General features: G+C 42.2%; 1 protein-coding gene across 1 annotated transcript; it reads left to right on the plus strand.

Annotated features, from left to right (window-relative positions):
* Positions 1-2,631: 2,631 nt before the first annotated feature.
* Positions 2,632-15,998, plus strand: PGRMC2 (progesterone receptor membrane component 2). Its single transcript, XM_063336774.1, has 3 exons — positions 2,632-3,001; positions 12,903-13,058; positions 13,806-15,998. The coding sequence occupies exons 1-3, from the start codon at positions 2,653-2,655 to the stop codon at positions 13,901-13,903; spliced, it is 603 nt and encodes a 200-aa protein (XP_063192844.1). The 5' UTR covers positions 2,632-2,652; the 3' UTR covers positions 13,904-15,998.
* The last annotated feature ends 330 nt before the right edge of the window (positions 15,999-16,328 follow it).

The raw sequence follows: 16,328 nt of genomic DNA on the forward strand, positions 1-16,328 counted from the left end.
TACCAGTTGTAGGTTTGTAGAACATAACTTTTTTACTTTACAGGGACAGACTTTTTGTCTTGGCAAACCAAAGACAGGCAACAAAGAAACGGCTGAAAATGTCATAGTGGAGAAACTGTTTTTTTCTGGCATTTCTCTGGCAGGTAACACTAACAGCAGGGTAACAAAATTTGACTGAAGTTGAAAGTAGTCTGCCCTGAGACGGGAAGACATTTGTTTGTCCTATTTGAGCTAGCAGATCTTGAGTGTTTGTCTTCTACTGATGGTGCTCCAGTACTGAAGGTGGATGTAGCTGCACTGGGATCTTAACATCCTTGGTGCTGCATATCTGGACTTGGTCTGAGGTGTACACTAACAAGGGGACAACCAGACAGTGTTCCTCCAGGTCAAAACCTACGTGTTTTCAGTGGTTTCTTTCCACTAGGTTTGAAAATGTTCTAATCCAAGTATACTTAATATATTTAGTATTTGCCTTATATTATTTCTAATGTATTTGTCTATTTTCTAGCATTTAAATTCTTTTAAGTAGAAGTCTTCTAAACTTTCACTTCCTTAGGGTGGGTTCCTGGAACTCCTCTTGGCTTCCAGCTCTTATCTGGGGATCAAAAATAGCCACTATTTTGTTGCGCTAGATCCAAGGCTCACAGAAATAAATCAAGGTATTTTAGCCAAGCCCAGGTAGCAATATAATCTCTTAAGCAGGCAGCCAGAACTGACAAATGAAGGCTAGAATGTTTACAGTAGCCATGCTGATTTCTGAAAGAATTCCTTCCAGAATATAGCAGAACACTAAATTCGCACAATGGGAAACCATGCTCTTTCAAAGAAATGTCTAGAATAATCTAGCCAGTCTGTATGAATTTAGAGATAAGATCATGGTAGGCAGATGGGTAAAATATCCCTTACTACTTGTTTTTGTTTCCTGAAACCTTCTTTAAAATACAAAGGAAGTTAAGAGAATGTAGTAAAATGTTGTGGAAAATCTAAATTAAACTAATGACGGAAGGAAATCTGGAGGTAAGAGTGCAACTCCGTCTTTTTCTGACCTGCACCATAGCTGTGCCCAGACAATCCAAACATATTATGATTCCTTGATAAAAACTTGTTAACCACAATCAAGCTGTGACTTGTGGAGATGAAAGGACTTTCTTAATAGAGTTTACTTACACACACATTAAATAGAGCCTGCTTGATTAAGAGGAATAGTAGTAGTATTTTAATTGCAGGTCTTTAACTGGCAAGAATTTCATCGTGTTTCCTCACAGAGGTAGTCATTACCAAACTGGCTCAGAGGGCAGAAGATTAAACACCTAAGCAAAGGTGTTGAAAATGCAGAGCTTTATGTAAATGCTATCATTAATGTTATTTTCCACTGGGTTGAGTCTCTTGCACTGTCTACCAGCCTTTGTGAAAAACATTTGAGCTTTCCAGCTTTTTATGACTGAGTTATGTTAATTGTGATTTATTCTGGAGGCTGAAGTTATCAGGCAGGGAAGCTTTAGCACCACAGGGCTACATGGAATAACAATGTTTCTCAAGTCCAAAGTACTTCTTGAATCACCTTCCAGCCACCGAGAGGGCAGCTGAGTGCCGTTTGGGTTCCCCAGGCCCAGTTACACAATTGTAGAGCAGCTTTTCAGCATTAACTGATGAGACATTAAGTTTTGCTTGGGAGCACATTATTGACAAGATGAGAGGAACTGGAGGGATAAATTTTGCCCAGGTCTTTGCCTTTTCTGCAGATGTGTCGTCCTACTGAGATGCACCCACTCTCTCTTTGAAAATAATAAAAGCTTTTAGTCTTTCTCCTCACATAACTGAGCAAACTCGCTCCTGGGTATGGGTTCTACTTAACATGATATAGTAAAGCCACCTATGGGCTGCCACTGCTACATTTGGCAGCACAAGGAGTAATTCTAGTGTATCAGCCTACTGTTGGTAATCACCCCTTTCTCTGACAGGAAAAAAACGGAAGGGTGTATTTACCCTCAGCGCACCAAGCAGTCCCTTCAGCTACCTCCAAAGGTTTCCCTCCAAAACTGGCTGCTGTGTCACCTCAGGCGCACGCCTGTCTTCGCTCAAGCGGTCAGCAAAACCACCTCCGCCCCAGAGCTGCGGCCAGACGCGCCGCTTGACTCGGCAGCCGCCCAAAGGGCGCTGCACAACGGGGCTGCACCACCGCCGCCGGCGGCAGCCCTCGACCCTTTTCCCAGCGCCGGAAAGAACGGCTCTTAACGCCTCAAGGAGGGCTGCCAGCTCCCCTCGCCGCCTCCTCCCCGCGCTGTTTGCTGTGGCGGGCGGCGGTACCCGCTCGCTCCCGTGAGGCAGGGGCTGAGGCGATTCCCCCCCCCCCCCCCCCCTTTCTCCCCGCTCCCGCCAACGCCACCTCCACGCGCTCTGACGGTGTGGAGGGGGCGGGGGGGGGGTGAGGGTGGGGGGTGGTCACTGCGCAGGCGCGCTGGCGGCAGCGGTGCCTCTCGCGAGCGGCGGCGCCCGTTGGGCTGGCGGGGCGTGTCCGCACCCCATTCGCCGGGGGCGGTGCCGCTTTACCCGGCGGCCAATGGAAAGCGGGAGAAGGGGCGGGGCGCGGCGGCGGGCCCCGGGCGCGAGCGGGGCGGAGCCGTTGGGCGGGCAGGCGTTGGCCTGGCAGTGATGGCGGACGATGGGGACGGGAGGCTGAGGACTGAGGGGAGCAGCGGCGGCGGGCGAGGGGGCGGGGGCGCGGAGGAGCCGCCGGTGGGCGGCGGGATGCTGCTGATCGCGGGGCTGCTGGCGCTAGGGCTGCTGGCGGCCTACCGGCTGTACCTGCGCTGGGGGACGCGGAGCGGGCCGGGGGGCGCGGCCCGGCAGAGCCAGGCCGCCGCTCTGCCGCGGATGAAGCGGCGGGATTTCTCCCTGGAGCAGCTGCGCGAGTTCGACGGGACCCGCAACCCGCGCATCCTCCTGGCTGTCAACGGCAAAGTCTTCGACGTGACCAAAGGCAGCAAGTTCTATGGGCCCGGTGAGACCCCGGGGTCGGGGGAAGGGGGTCCCGAGGCCGAGGACGCCCTCCCGGCAGCGCTGGCGGGAGGCGGGGGCGGTGCTGGGGAGAGACGGCGGGGATCGGCGGCGGCGGGCGTGCCCTGCCGCCGCGGGCTCCCTGCTTGAAGGCGCCCGGGCCTCAGCCCCACCGGGGGCGGGGGTGGTGGGTTTCGGGGAGGCCTCGCTGCCTGTCAGCGGCGGCGGCGTCCCGCGGGCCCCTGGGTTTATCTCGGACGGACAGCCCCGTGCTCGCTGTCCCCACGCCTGATAGGGCCGCCGGCTGCCGGTGGTGGTGGTGTCAGATGGGAGACAGCCCTGCAAACCGCGACCCCTCACCAAACCGCGACCCCTCACCAGGCTGGCCGGCCGGGGGACGAACGGTAGTTTTAAATAGGTGGTGCAAAACGGGTCTGGGTTCTGTTCAGGCTTCCAGCTTTCCAGTTGCCTAGATTTGGATGTGCAATGTTTAATTTTATTTTATTTTTTTTTCCTTCTGTCTTTTCTAGTAGGTTTCCCAAGCGCAACTGAGCAATGCTTCCTTCATTCTAGCTCTGGCAGTTCAGAAAAGAAAAAAAAAAAACAGCTGGTTACTTATTTAGGTGCAAATGCCATACTGAGTATGAATCGGGATAGGGGCGAGCAGGAAGAGTTCAGGGACTGATATGTTGCTACCATTGAGAGTGCAGAAATCAACCCAATCTCTTAAATAGAAGGACAGACAATAGTTCTTTGGAGTGGAAACGTATATTTAAAAGGTTCAGAAAAGTATGCTTCAAAAGCAATGTTGTGTTTCCATATTCACAATGTAGATTGTGAAACTGCAGCATATTTTCTCATAATAAACAGTGTTCTTAATGAAGTGGATGAACTTACTAGTGAACACCGTGTTCACATCTGATGCCAAAGGAAATGAGGGTTATGACTGCTGATAATTTTCTTCCTTAAACAATGGTGGTTTGGAAAACTTGATCTAATCAAATTATGCAGGAGTTTTCATAGTAGGTATGGCAGGTGTTCTTGTATGAGGGGTGGAGGAGAGAGAGGATACTTTTTCCCCCCCCCAGGAAATAGTTCAAGTTAAGTAGTAGTAGTAGTAATAATAATAATAATAATTATTATTATTATTATATTTAATAATCTTAGGTTACAAAAATAAAAATGCAGAACTGGCATGTTACAAGTCTTTGGTTCTTACCAGGGAAGTGACAAGCAGTTGTACAGTTGAGCTGGGCTAGTATTTTGTAACTCTTGTTACCCTCAAAGTTTGTGATACCAGTTGCAGAAATTGAAACTGCCATAATTGAACCAAAATGCTTTTCTGACTGGGTACTGTAAAGGTTAACAATGTAATCTTAGCTACCTTGCCATGCCTTATTTTCTTTATTGACTAGTAAAGCTGAGAAAATGCAGTCCGGTGTGCTGCAGCTTTCATGACACTTAATCGGGCCAGTTCTTTTGTCTCTCTCACTTCAGGGTTTTTTAAACTGAGGCCTATGGGCTGATAGAAAATGCAGGTAATACATACGCTATGTGAAGCTTAAAACACCAGTAAGCCGACTGATTGCTTCATAAATTACTCTATGATATAATAATCGACCATAATCTAAACATTAACTCTTTTGTGTATCAAATATAAATTAAATTTTAGACTCTCCGCTGTAGATATCATTGCTGGTTCACATTGCCAGCCTCTGGAGATCTATTATTGTGAGGAAGCTAAAGCTTTAAGTTCTAGGACATCAGTCTGCTTTTTTGATAACTGGCAGCAGCTGGTTTCCCTAAAGCAGTGCTTCCAGCTTTTCATGGAGAGGAAAAAAGGCTTTTCTTTTTCTCCCCCCTCTGTGGTGAAAGATTGCCTTTTTATAATAGAACTGATGTCATCTTTGTCTGTCACATCTCCGTTACTTGGGACCACGCATATTAGGACAGTGATGCTCAACCTGTGCATCATCAGCTGTGTGCTTTCTGCCAAACATGTTGATTTTTGAATCGCGCTGACGTGGTTTCCCTGTACAGATGCATGTCGGGGAATATTTTCTTGCAACTGTTTTGTGTCTGAAAAGAAAAAAAGCTAGTAGATGGTTTGGAGGCCTTAAAAGATCTGAGAAGGGTTAGGTGGAAAAGTCTTCTACAGCTGGTTGAGAGCTTTTCAGAAAGACTTCAGTCAGAGGAGCAAGATGTCCGCAGCAGTTCTCTTGGTAATTCTGTGCCTCGTAGCTGGAGTATGGCAAGAGAAGTGCAAAGCATACCAACAGAGCCATGGCCAAATTTTCTTTAACAGAAGAAATATTTGAAGGCACTGGCTTTGCTGATGTTGCAGGTTCGGACTGTGAGCCTTTTGTACTTTGTTGCAGTACTGATGTGAAATAGTCCTTCAGCTTTGAAGGCAGCAAAAAGCATTGGCTGAGGGCTCACTATCAAGTCTTAAGTATGTCTTGACTGCTGGGTTAACATTGAATAACGTGACTGTCTCAGAAGGCTTCTGATGTCTTGAAATTAAGGTCTGGGGTTTTTTTGCTTCAGTGTAGTTTGGATGCAGAGGTGTTCCTTATTTTTCTACTTATAGCAGAAGGCTAAAAATGCACAGAATTGTCATCTAATCCAGATTTTTGTCCAGCAGTTGAGATTCCCTTAAAATTCCCACCAAGCTTCTGATTTTATTAGAAGCTCTCCTGGTTTTAAGTTTCCATCCACTGAATCCTGTTATACTTTCGTCTTTTTTCATTGAAGAGCCCTTTACATATGTAGAGTTAAGATATTTTTAAAAATTGATAGACTGTTGAAGTCATCCTTTCAAACAGACATGATTGAAAACTTCAGTTTCTTGAACATTTAATCAAAATGTTTTCCAAATTTTTTTGTTTTTTCTCATGTTGTCTTCTGTAAGCCTTCCACAATTTATCTTTGATATGTCTAATGCGTTTTAGCTAAGAGCAAGAAAAGGTTACATATCACACATTTAACTGTCTGGGCCTCCAAAAATCACTTCACTTACATTGAACTCTTAATTTAAAACTTTACTTGCCAAGTTCCTTTACAAAATGCTGCTTCCTGGGATAGTCCTCTGTCCTGCAAGGATACCCCTTGTTTCAGCACTTCACTTTTAGTTGTATTAAATGCCACCTCTGTTTGTGCCCAAATGAGTAAGTGTCCTAGAATGCTTTGCTTGGTTATTAAATTAATTACCTTTTCTTTATCACCCACAAACTCCAAAAGAAAGAAAGTAAACAATTAGCAGCTTGCTATTAAAAATATCACCTAACCAGAATTTCACAGAGGCTGTTTTGGGGTGACTTCCCCACCTGTAATCATATCTCATGACTTGAGTCTAATGATTAATAGCTTTAGTGTGTGCCGTGTTGGTTTTATATCCATATAATGAGAGACAGTTTTTACTGTTTCATTTATTGCAACATTTAATTTCATGTTTGTTTGTGTCAAGGTTCCTAGTAGTGTACTGTCAATAGAAGGACATAATAAGAATTAAAGTAATATTGGCAAATCTTAATATTTAGCATTTAAATAAGCATGCCAAGATAATGCTGCAAATATGTTTTGATTAACTTATCAAATGCCTTGTGCAGTTATGAAAAATATATGGCTTTGAGCATGACAAAGCAAGATTACATGCAATACAGTGTATGCAACTGTTCCACGTCACTTCTTGGTTCTTAATGTTTCATGATCTTGAAAAAAATCAATTTCCTGAGTTTCCTTTGCTGCAATACATTGTCACTGTCATTCTCATCCCACTCTTGTCTTTGAAAGCGTCATGTAGATTTCTGCTTTCCAGTTTGCCAAGAGGAATAGATTAGGTAGTAGTAGTTCCTTTTACAAAAAAAATCCATCATAGTTCTTTTTTCATGAGGGGGAAATTACCTTTATTTCATGTTGCAAATCCAGTTAAGAACTGTGATTTCTGATGTTAAATACTTTGAAAAATTCTGTAGTAAACAGCTGTCAATTTTTCCCATCATCTGTGTAAAAATAATCTGATGCTGTTAGACTTCCTTTGGAATCGAGTGCTGTAAACTTCATTGTGTCTCTATTTCGAAGGTAGCATTGATGCTTTTCAATACATCCTTTACAAGGGTATGGTTAGAGCGAAGTGTTGGAGGAGGGACATCATATATGTTGTGTCTGGAGAATTCTGTAAAGGGTGGCCTTATCTTAAGAACACAACAGGCCGAGGGGTTACAGATAAGTACAGAGGATAAGACTGGGGGAAAGAAGTGCTTCCTGTAAGGTGTATATCTTCTCTGTGTTTTTGATGTTTGTCAGCTCTTTGGTGTCTGTGTAATGGAGGTGTCTCTTGCCTGAGACTCAGCTTTTGAAAGAAACTGCGTTTGTGGATAAAGAAGTTCCTACCAGTAGTTAACCTAGAAAGGTGTATACGTGCATATTGGTGAGAGATAGTTCCCATACTTCTGATTAAAGGGAGTAGTGCCCTTGCCACCAGTATGAAGGGGTTGCTGTAAGCCCTCAGCCCATGTTCATGGGGAGCAGTAAAGTGGTTTTGTACAGGAAGATGCATCACTCTGTCTCCTCCTCTGCTTCTGCTTTGTGTGTCTGTCAGCTCCCTGTGTTGTTCGGGTTTTTTTTCCCCTTTTTTTAATAACCTGCATGTATTCCTTCAAACTCGAACAACTCTGTGTTTGGTAAAGAGTCTGTGTAAATCTGTAGTTCCTATTTAAACCATTCAGGTTCCAGTCCCCTGAGGTTTGAGGGGCCTGATCAAGCAGGTATGCTTAAAGCAAGATATATTAGGATGTGATAGCGGCATCATTGTTAATGACATATAGATGTTAAATCCAGTATGTAGCAGATCTCTTTCATTTAATCAAAAACCTGGCCAGCATTGCTTGCCTTATTATGAAATAAACTAGTGGCCAGAGCGCTTCTCACTAAAGCGAGATGTGGGATCCAGGTCCTTCTCAATTACGGAGCTGTCTTCCAGGAATCTCCTGACTACTGAACTAGAGGCTCCCTAGCAGTGCTCATTGTCTGCCCCTTTAGTTGAAATTGGGTCATTGATTCTTGCACTTTTTTTCACGGAGTTAAAAAGGAAGCAAGCGAAATAGAGAGTGAGGCCCTCTGGTCTTGTGCCTAAGAAGTCAGGTTTAGACCCTTCTTTCTAAGCACTTCCCATCTTAGCATGCAGACTTTGTGGGTCGCTTTCCTAACAACACTTACTTTCCATGCAAGTTGTAACTTAAAATTGACCCACATCTTTCCTTTCGTGTAAATCTGGAGCAGTAAAGTTAGAACTATGTCACCTTGAGTTCCCAGTGATAAATGTTATTAGAAAGCTTCTGCTTTCAAGCTGCATCTCAAAATGGCTTTGTCTAATTTGTAGCTTTTTCATTCCCTCATAAAAGATGCAACACTGAACAAACACATGTCAGGATTCAGATGGAAAATTTTAAACAGACAGTGGAGATGTTGCTTTGATTTGGAGTGGAAAAGGTAGACAAAGTGGCAGAATAGTGCAGCTGTCAATAATTTCATGGTCTGTATTATTTTGTTCCTTTAACTTACACTAAAGAAGAGATTAGTCTATTCTTGTCTGCAGTTTGAGAAATGTTGTCCATGAATCTCTAAGCTTCAGACAAAACTAGGTTTTATTTGCAGTGGCTGCATGGAGCCCGCAGATGCAAAGAACACCTGGTGTGCTTTGCATATTTGATGATTGCTTCAAAGTGCTTTTTGACTACTTGAAGAAACCAAAGCTGGTTTAAAACTTAACCTTGTTAACCTGTGTGGCCTCTCCAAAGAACTTGTATGGGCCTTGTGGCAATGAATACAATTCTTAGATTACAAATCACTTCATTAGATATAAAGTCCGCATGCAGCTATCTGTACTGCGGTCCCTGTGCTGAACAGTTGGAGCAATCCAAAGTTCAGTGTACAGTGTTCACCTTCATTACTAGTCTTGGAGCAATAGTTTGGGGTGTTCTGCAAAGCTAGGAGAGAACTAAAATGGCCAGATAATCTCTTTGGTAAACCAAGAATATCTGCTCTAACACTGAACACCAGCACAGGTTTTGCTGGGGGAACTATTGACCAAACCAGTTGACAATTGTAACATGTGCTGTTCCAAGATCCAGTTTAGCCTGTTTTGGAGCAAGTGACTAGAAGCAGCACTTCCAAAGAAAAACTTCAGCTTGGACAGCTTCGTATCTCAAATTTCTAAATACAGTGCTTTAATATTAGATTTATTTTTCCTCACCTGCTGTTGTTTTAGGTTGTCTGCAAAGACAAAAGGTAAATGCAGAATTTATACAGGGGAAAAAGGCAGCGCATAAATGTGGTGGTACAGATGTGGAGATAAGTAGGCAAATAATGTTTTCTTGATAGCTGTTTGGTCTCAGTGCTAAAATAAATGCAGCCCCTGAAACAGTGTGTTTCAATATGTGAAAGCAAAGATGGGAAGAAAAGCATTCTTCAAGGAACAAAGTTTTCCTTCACGTAAGGCTCATAGCTGCCTGTAGCCAACTAACGTGTAGCAAGGTGTTTTAATGGGTTTTGACACTTCCCTGACTTTCCTTTTGTTCTTGTGAGATGGCAAATTGGAGTGGGAGGAGAATTTTTTAAAGAAATATTTGACTATGAAATAGCTAATTTTGGGGGTACAGCTAAAGAAAACCACTGAAACTTCGTGATATGGTCTTGAAAAATCAGTTTGGTATATGTACCTATGCTAATAGCATCTATTTTTGCAATCTCTTAAGTATGTAAATCATGTCATGGGGTGCAATCAATTATTTAGAACAGGAGCCAGTCTAAATAGATAGGCAGACAAAAGGAAAGAAAAGAAGGACTACGGGAAGGGCTTGCAGAGTAAATTACATCTGGTAGTGAAAGAACTCTGAGGGAGTATGTCTAGGGTTGCACTAATGTCTCTACCTCAGAATTGTGTTCTTGAAGCACGTTTTTTTCCCCAGGGTTCTCTGAGTTGGCACCTTTCTGGATGCTTCTCCAAGCACAACAAAATCTGATATGCAAAATACCTTTTTAATACTGTTGCACCAGTATTTATATAAAAGCAAATAAAAGGCTAGGGCTTAGAGCAAAACCCCAGACCTGTAAATTCTATATTAATATAAAATACTGTACTTCATCTCTGTGTAAAAGAATCTGAATGTAAGCTTTAAATCTTGAAGTAGATTGCTCATACTGAGATCTCTGAACTTCTGCTTTAGCAGCCCTGCAACTAAGGTGAAGCCAGGCTTGCACTTTTTTTTTTTTTAAATCATCATAATTCAATATTTGCTGTTTAGTAAAGGATTAAAGAATGGGACGCGTTCCTAAGTTACATTTGTGGAGCTGGAATTTAAGATGCTGTCTGCTGAGTCCAAAGGCTGATTTTTAGTAGTTAGCATTCTTTTTGAGTGCTTGGACCCAGCTTGATGGTTTCTCTGTGACTTCTGAATACTTCTGTAGTAAACATGCTGGAATGTTAACATTTAAATTCAATTTTAGAAAATAAAAAAAAATATTGGTATAATAACATCTGACATTAAAATATATTTGCAGTAATTTTGCGTCCATTAAACTTAATGCAAACTGATACATTCTCAAAGCATTCATGCTTTCAACTAAGTATATTATTGAAATGTATGGTAAATATAATGTAATTCTCTTTTTAATAGAAATAATTGGAATCAAGCTGGTGGACGAAGAGGTGGCATCTCAGCAGGTGCTGTAAAACTCCATAAACCACTAAATGCAGGGTAGAAGGGAAGGGGAACAGCGTGCTTCTCTTAACTCTGGTTAGCCAGAATTTTGAAAACGCATTATGCAAATACCTAGTAGGGTTTATGGAAATATTTGGTTTAAACACTTCAGAGAAAGGAAAAAGGGACAAAATACTGTTGGTGGTGAGCTTAAGTAGCAATTTATGATTGGTCTTAAGGATTTACTGGTTGTCTGTGGTCTTTGTAAGAGCTGTTTATAGCTCCTGTGTTCTTCATTGAGAACATCAAAAACTAGATCGCTTGAATGATAGCTATTTTGGAGTGAAGCAAGACTTTTTGTTTGAAGAAGCTCTGTGTTATGTTGCAAATGATAGCCATCACTACCTTGTACACTGTTTCATGGGAAGTGACTGAGCATGCAACTTGGAATTGATTTCAGTCTCTGAATCCTGTTTTTCATATAAATATCTAATTCAGGATACAAATAGGAGAAATAGAGTTCACAAGGGCTCTTGACTTTGATTCTCTTAAGTAACATGAATGTAGTCCCTGATCCCAGAGGTAGTTATTGTGAATGCCATTCCTCAAGCTAAATATCTGAAATGATGAGCATAAAGATGCTGTTAATCATTATGGTTGTCTCTTATGGCCAGATTTGTACAGTGCAAGCTTCCAGTTGATAGTTCTTTCTCTGATGTGTACTTCTTGTGAAATTTTGCTTCTAAATCAGTTGGTTTATTTCCAGAGAGACAGGGAAATTTTCATTGGCACACGAGACACCCTTCTGTTCTCAGGTTTGACTGTAAGCAACTTACAGTGCCAAGCACTCTGGGGTGGAGAGATGACACCAGTTCTGGTGAGGACGTAGTTTCTTCTAATCCATATGGTGCTCAGGTTCCCTGCCTCAGGAGTTCTTCCTGCTGCATCCAGCCTCTGTCTCAACCCTGAAGCCAATGCCCGGCAAGAGCAGATAGGTGTTGTGGCTGGAGCAAGCGGCCTGGGAGGAAACCAGCCTCTTGGAATGATTTCCCGTGGCTCGCCCTGGTGCAGAAGAGGTCTGAGGTGCTACAGCAGGCAATAGAGGGGTGAAGGACAGTGTGTTGCCACTTGCTTGTGTTCATTCTTGCCCATGGGTGCTGCCTTTTCTTCAGGCTGACGGCCACTGTCGTCTTCCGAGAGGTAAGCCAGCGAAGGGGTCTGGCCTGTTTATCTTCATGTAGTGACCACTCTTTATGATGCCTTGGGCATTTCCCTGTTGCTTAGCTGCTGCAGTTAGTGCAGAAAATTTTAAAGTGTTTTTTTGTTTGTTTTGGTTTTTTTTTTGTTTTGGTTTTTTTAAATTGAGCTGAATTAAGGTAATTGTTTTTAGGTAAAGAAAATCTAAGGTAACAATACGCTTGAAGTTCTTTAGATTAATTAATATTCAGGAAAGCCAGTTATCAGCCTCGTCCTGAAAGTTGTTGGTTTGCAAATCATCCAGTTCTCTTTGTAGTAATATTTATTTGACAGTCATTGCTCAAAATTTTGTTAGTGTATTTGTGGTGCTTGACATCAGTCAAAAAGCACAAAAGAAGTAGTTGCTTTACATTCTTAACATGAAGATTTGTGCAGTTTTCAAGAACAATATAGGATATGGGTGATCTGCTGCCCAAAATAAATGAGGTTGTTTCCACAGAAGTAAGAAATGTGTCAAAAGACGCACTGTCTATCACGTATGTAGAAAGTCGTGGTGAGTCTATAAGTGAAGTGAAAGTATTAAGTTCTATTTATCGATGAAATTGATTTCTAATTAAGATGTCTATATAGTTTGCTTCTGTTCATGCTTAACTTGTAAATATTCTATGTTTTGCTTAATAGAAGTGCGTTTCTTTTGAATTCCAGCCTCCAGTCTCTTTGGAATTTCATTTACATCAACTGACTTGCATCAAATGACAGGGATTTTTTCCAGATATCCCTTCAAAGCTATTTTCCTGGTTCTGCTTTTCCCAGCAGACTTTATCTCCTAGTGACACTTTAGATTTAATTGCGGTGCTGTTGAATATCGAACAGCCATGGCACTGAAACTACTGCTGTTCCCATCACTGCCAGGGTTTAATGTATGGCTTCGGCAGACTACATAAGGAACTGAGATTGGTCACCATAAACAAAGACTTGAAGGTATCGCTTTTGTCTTTTTGTTTTCAGAGGGTCCATATGGAATATTTGCTGGCAGAGATGCCTCCAGGGGACTAGCAACTTTCTGTCTAGATAAAGATGCACTCAGAGATGAATATGATGACCTATCGGACTTAAATGCTGTACAGATGGAAAGTGTAAGAGAGTGGGAAATGCAATTTAAAGGTAAATTCTCAAATTAGCAGCACATCTTTAGTTTAAGGAAATGTGTTTCATAAAAATGACTGATTTGGGCTTGGGGCAGCTTTTAAAGAAATGTTGACAGTAACATAAATAATGCAATGTAACTTTCTTAGGAAAAGACCAGGGGTTTCAGGCCTTTCTTCCATAGAGAGGATTCCACTATATCCAACTAGAGCTTTTTCAACCTTTTACTTTTACAAGAAAGCGGTTCTCTTCTCAGCTCTTCAGCACAGAATTTCACTCTGGAATCTCAGTGTAGCTTAGCTGATGGAATTCCCGCTCATGAGTTGTTGGCTTTGGCTGCCATGGAATCATGATTAGGACGAAGAGTTGTTTTGGCATGAAGGGTTGAACAAGTTTGTCTTGAAATAATTTCTCAGAAGCATGCCTCTGGAGGGAGGGGGAGTCATTTTTCACAGTAATTGAAATCAGAACAGGCTGAGGGAATTTGTGCCGGTTTTAACAGCAGCGTTTTCAGCCATTGTGCGATAAAGCTTGCCTGATTCACTGTGGGAGAATTGAAACAAAGTACTCAGAGTTGAGAAGGTAGTGAGCAGCAATGGTAGCAAGATTGTTTTAGGAGGCTGAGCTTGCTGATAAATTGCTATCGGTTTCAGTGATTCAGGTTGAGAACCTGCGTGTGTAAGAGAAAAAGGGATTTGCAGCAGTGCAGGCTAACGAGCAAATGCAGCTGTATTTGATTGTAATGGAATCGTAAATCTTTTTCAGAAAAATACGACTACGTAGGTAGACTCCTAAAACCAGGGGAAGAACCTTCAGAATACACAGATGAGGAAGATACCAAGGATCACACTAAACAGGAATGAACTTTGTAAACAACCAAAGTCAGGGGCCTTCGGAACTGCAACCTCTTATTCCCCATCACAGAATGTCCTGCATCTTTGGGTACAGTTCATCTGCTGCGAAAAACATTCAACAGGTTTTGTACAAGGAAAATAATAAACTCACAAATGAAGATTTGAATACTAGACATTATTTGTGCTGCCAAACCTTTTGTTGCAGTTTATTTGTAATGTCTGGTTAGGCTTCGTTAGTGAAGAGGGGCCAGGGATTTAAAGACAAAAACGCTATTCCTTTTTATCAGTAAGCTGAAGCCTTCAAATAGTATATATTACAAGCTCTCTAAAAGACGTGAGTCTTCAAGCTCAGTGAAAGGTTTGAATCTTGTTTCGTATGTGTCTTCTCCTTCAGCATTAAAGACGTACTCATGTACATCAGCATCAGTAGGTTAGACTACTGAAACTGGTGTTAAAATGTGAATTTCCAATTTTGTTTTGTATGTGGGCGTTAGTAGCCCTGGCAGAATACTTCAGTTCTCTAAGAGAAGTCCGTGTAGATTAGGATGGGGGTAAAATTCATCCTTTTCTCAAAAGGATTGGGTAAAACTGTTTCCTCTGCAACAACTATTATCTGAAGCCTGCCTCTCCCCCTTTTCCCATCCTCTAAATCAAATCGAATATTAATTGTGCCTTATTTCGCTTACATAGACTTGAATTGTTTTAAGGGACAGCCCCAAAATTGTGGTTTCATAGTCACTACAAGCAGCATTGAGACTGAAGTTAGAATGTTCTGTTGACTGGAAAACCTTTGATGTTATTCTGTGTATAGAATGTAAAAGAGGAATACTCAGTGTTACTGCCATATGTTAATACTACATATACTTAAATTAGCATTGTGATGGCCAAATGCATACTCCCATGCTTCTTTTTAAGTAATTACACAAAAAAGTCACCCTTCCTCCTCTTCCAGAAGCTGCCTAACTTTTGGGAGCATAGCCTTCACACCCCTGTAGAGCGAAGGGGCCTGCGCGCGTGTGTATGTGTGTGTGTCTGTCTGAATGCAAGACTTGGGAGGGATTATTTCTGCAGATATTGTAAATACGAGTTCCATTTTAATAAAGCATGTACAATACCAAATGTGCTGTCAGACTTTATGTAGAAGCTGGTAAGCAGAGCTGGAATGTGGTGGGATACAAAGTAAGGGGAAGAAGTCTTGGATATGAAACATCCACCTCTATTAATACTGTTTCCTTGTTCTTGTGGTGTTATCTTCCATTTTGAGTCCCAGCTTTTGAAGAATCTTGAAGACTTACTCAGGTAAGCTGCATTTAAGAGAATAAACCTATGCCGATGCATTTGTGGTGGGGAAAAAAAATAAGTGATGTAAATAAAGGAGAAGCATTTTAGGAAATCACCTAATGTACCATAAAAGGAGCGTGTCTTATGGCACTAATAGGACAAGAATGCTGGCGATCCAGACGTGCGTATCACTCAACATATTGTAGAAATTTCACTGCCTGTTCTGCTAAAGTGGTAACGGTGACACCATTGAGTTTGTGACTGGCGGCTTTGTGGCTGACATCTGTACCTCTGCAGACTTTCACCTGTGATAAGCCTACAGTAACAGATTTCTATGGATACATTCTGTTGAACTGTAAACTGTGAAATGCCGGGAACTACTTCCTTTTTATTACTGCTTGACTGAAAGAGATTTATATTGATGTACATGAAACAAATAAACAAAAATCCTCCCTTGAATCATGTGTAACTCACGTGTCCTAGAAGGCAGGTTGAATTCTCTTCCTTGCGCATCCAAGCTTGGAATAGAGTAGCTTTATCGCAGCAGAACTGGAGCCATTTCTCCACAGAATTTAGGTGACGCTTGCTGGATCTCGTACGGGAGATCTTGTACGTCCCGTGTGGGGCTGTTCAGCTACTGACTGTAATTCAGTAAAGCACCGGTTTCTGCTTAGGTCACATCCTTATAAGCTGCACGTTGGGGCGGTGCCCAGACTCGGGTTTGCACGTTAGTACTATAAGTGTCTGCTAATTGTCTTCACACTGCTGAAATGCTGGCCACGCTAGTGTAACTAACCACAAAAATATGTGCTTTAGATGGAACAGTGGAAGCTACCACGGGATGAAGAAAACTTTCTTGCACAGGACAGGAGGTAGGAGTCCTTAAGCACCAGTTCTTCACCTGGCTGCTTCACTAGGGAATTTTTTTTCTTTTGACTAAATCTCACTATAAAAGGTTTTACATTACACTTCATTGACAGTATGCCTTTCACTTTTAGCTTTTGTGCCAGCTGGTGCACCTCGCCATGGCACCAAGATGTGTGTAGCCATGGAGCAGGAAAAGGCTTACCCAACTGTCAGACAGGACAACCAGATAATTATTTTTTTTTCCCCAGGCTTCCACATGAAAATACCGGCACAGTCTGTGTGACAG

The sequence above is a fragment of the Chroicocephalus ridibundus genome, chromosome 5 (assembly GCF_963924245.1).
Source record: "Chroicocephalus ridibundus chromosome 5, bChrRid1.1, whole genome shotgun sequence".
NCBI classification, from domain to species: Eukaryota; Metazoa; Chordata; class Aves; order Charadriiformes; family Laridae; genus Chroicocephalus; species Chroicocephalus ridibundus.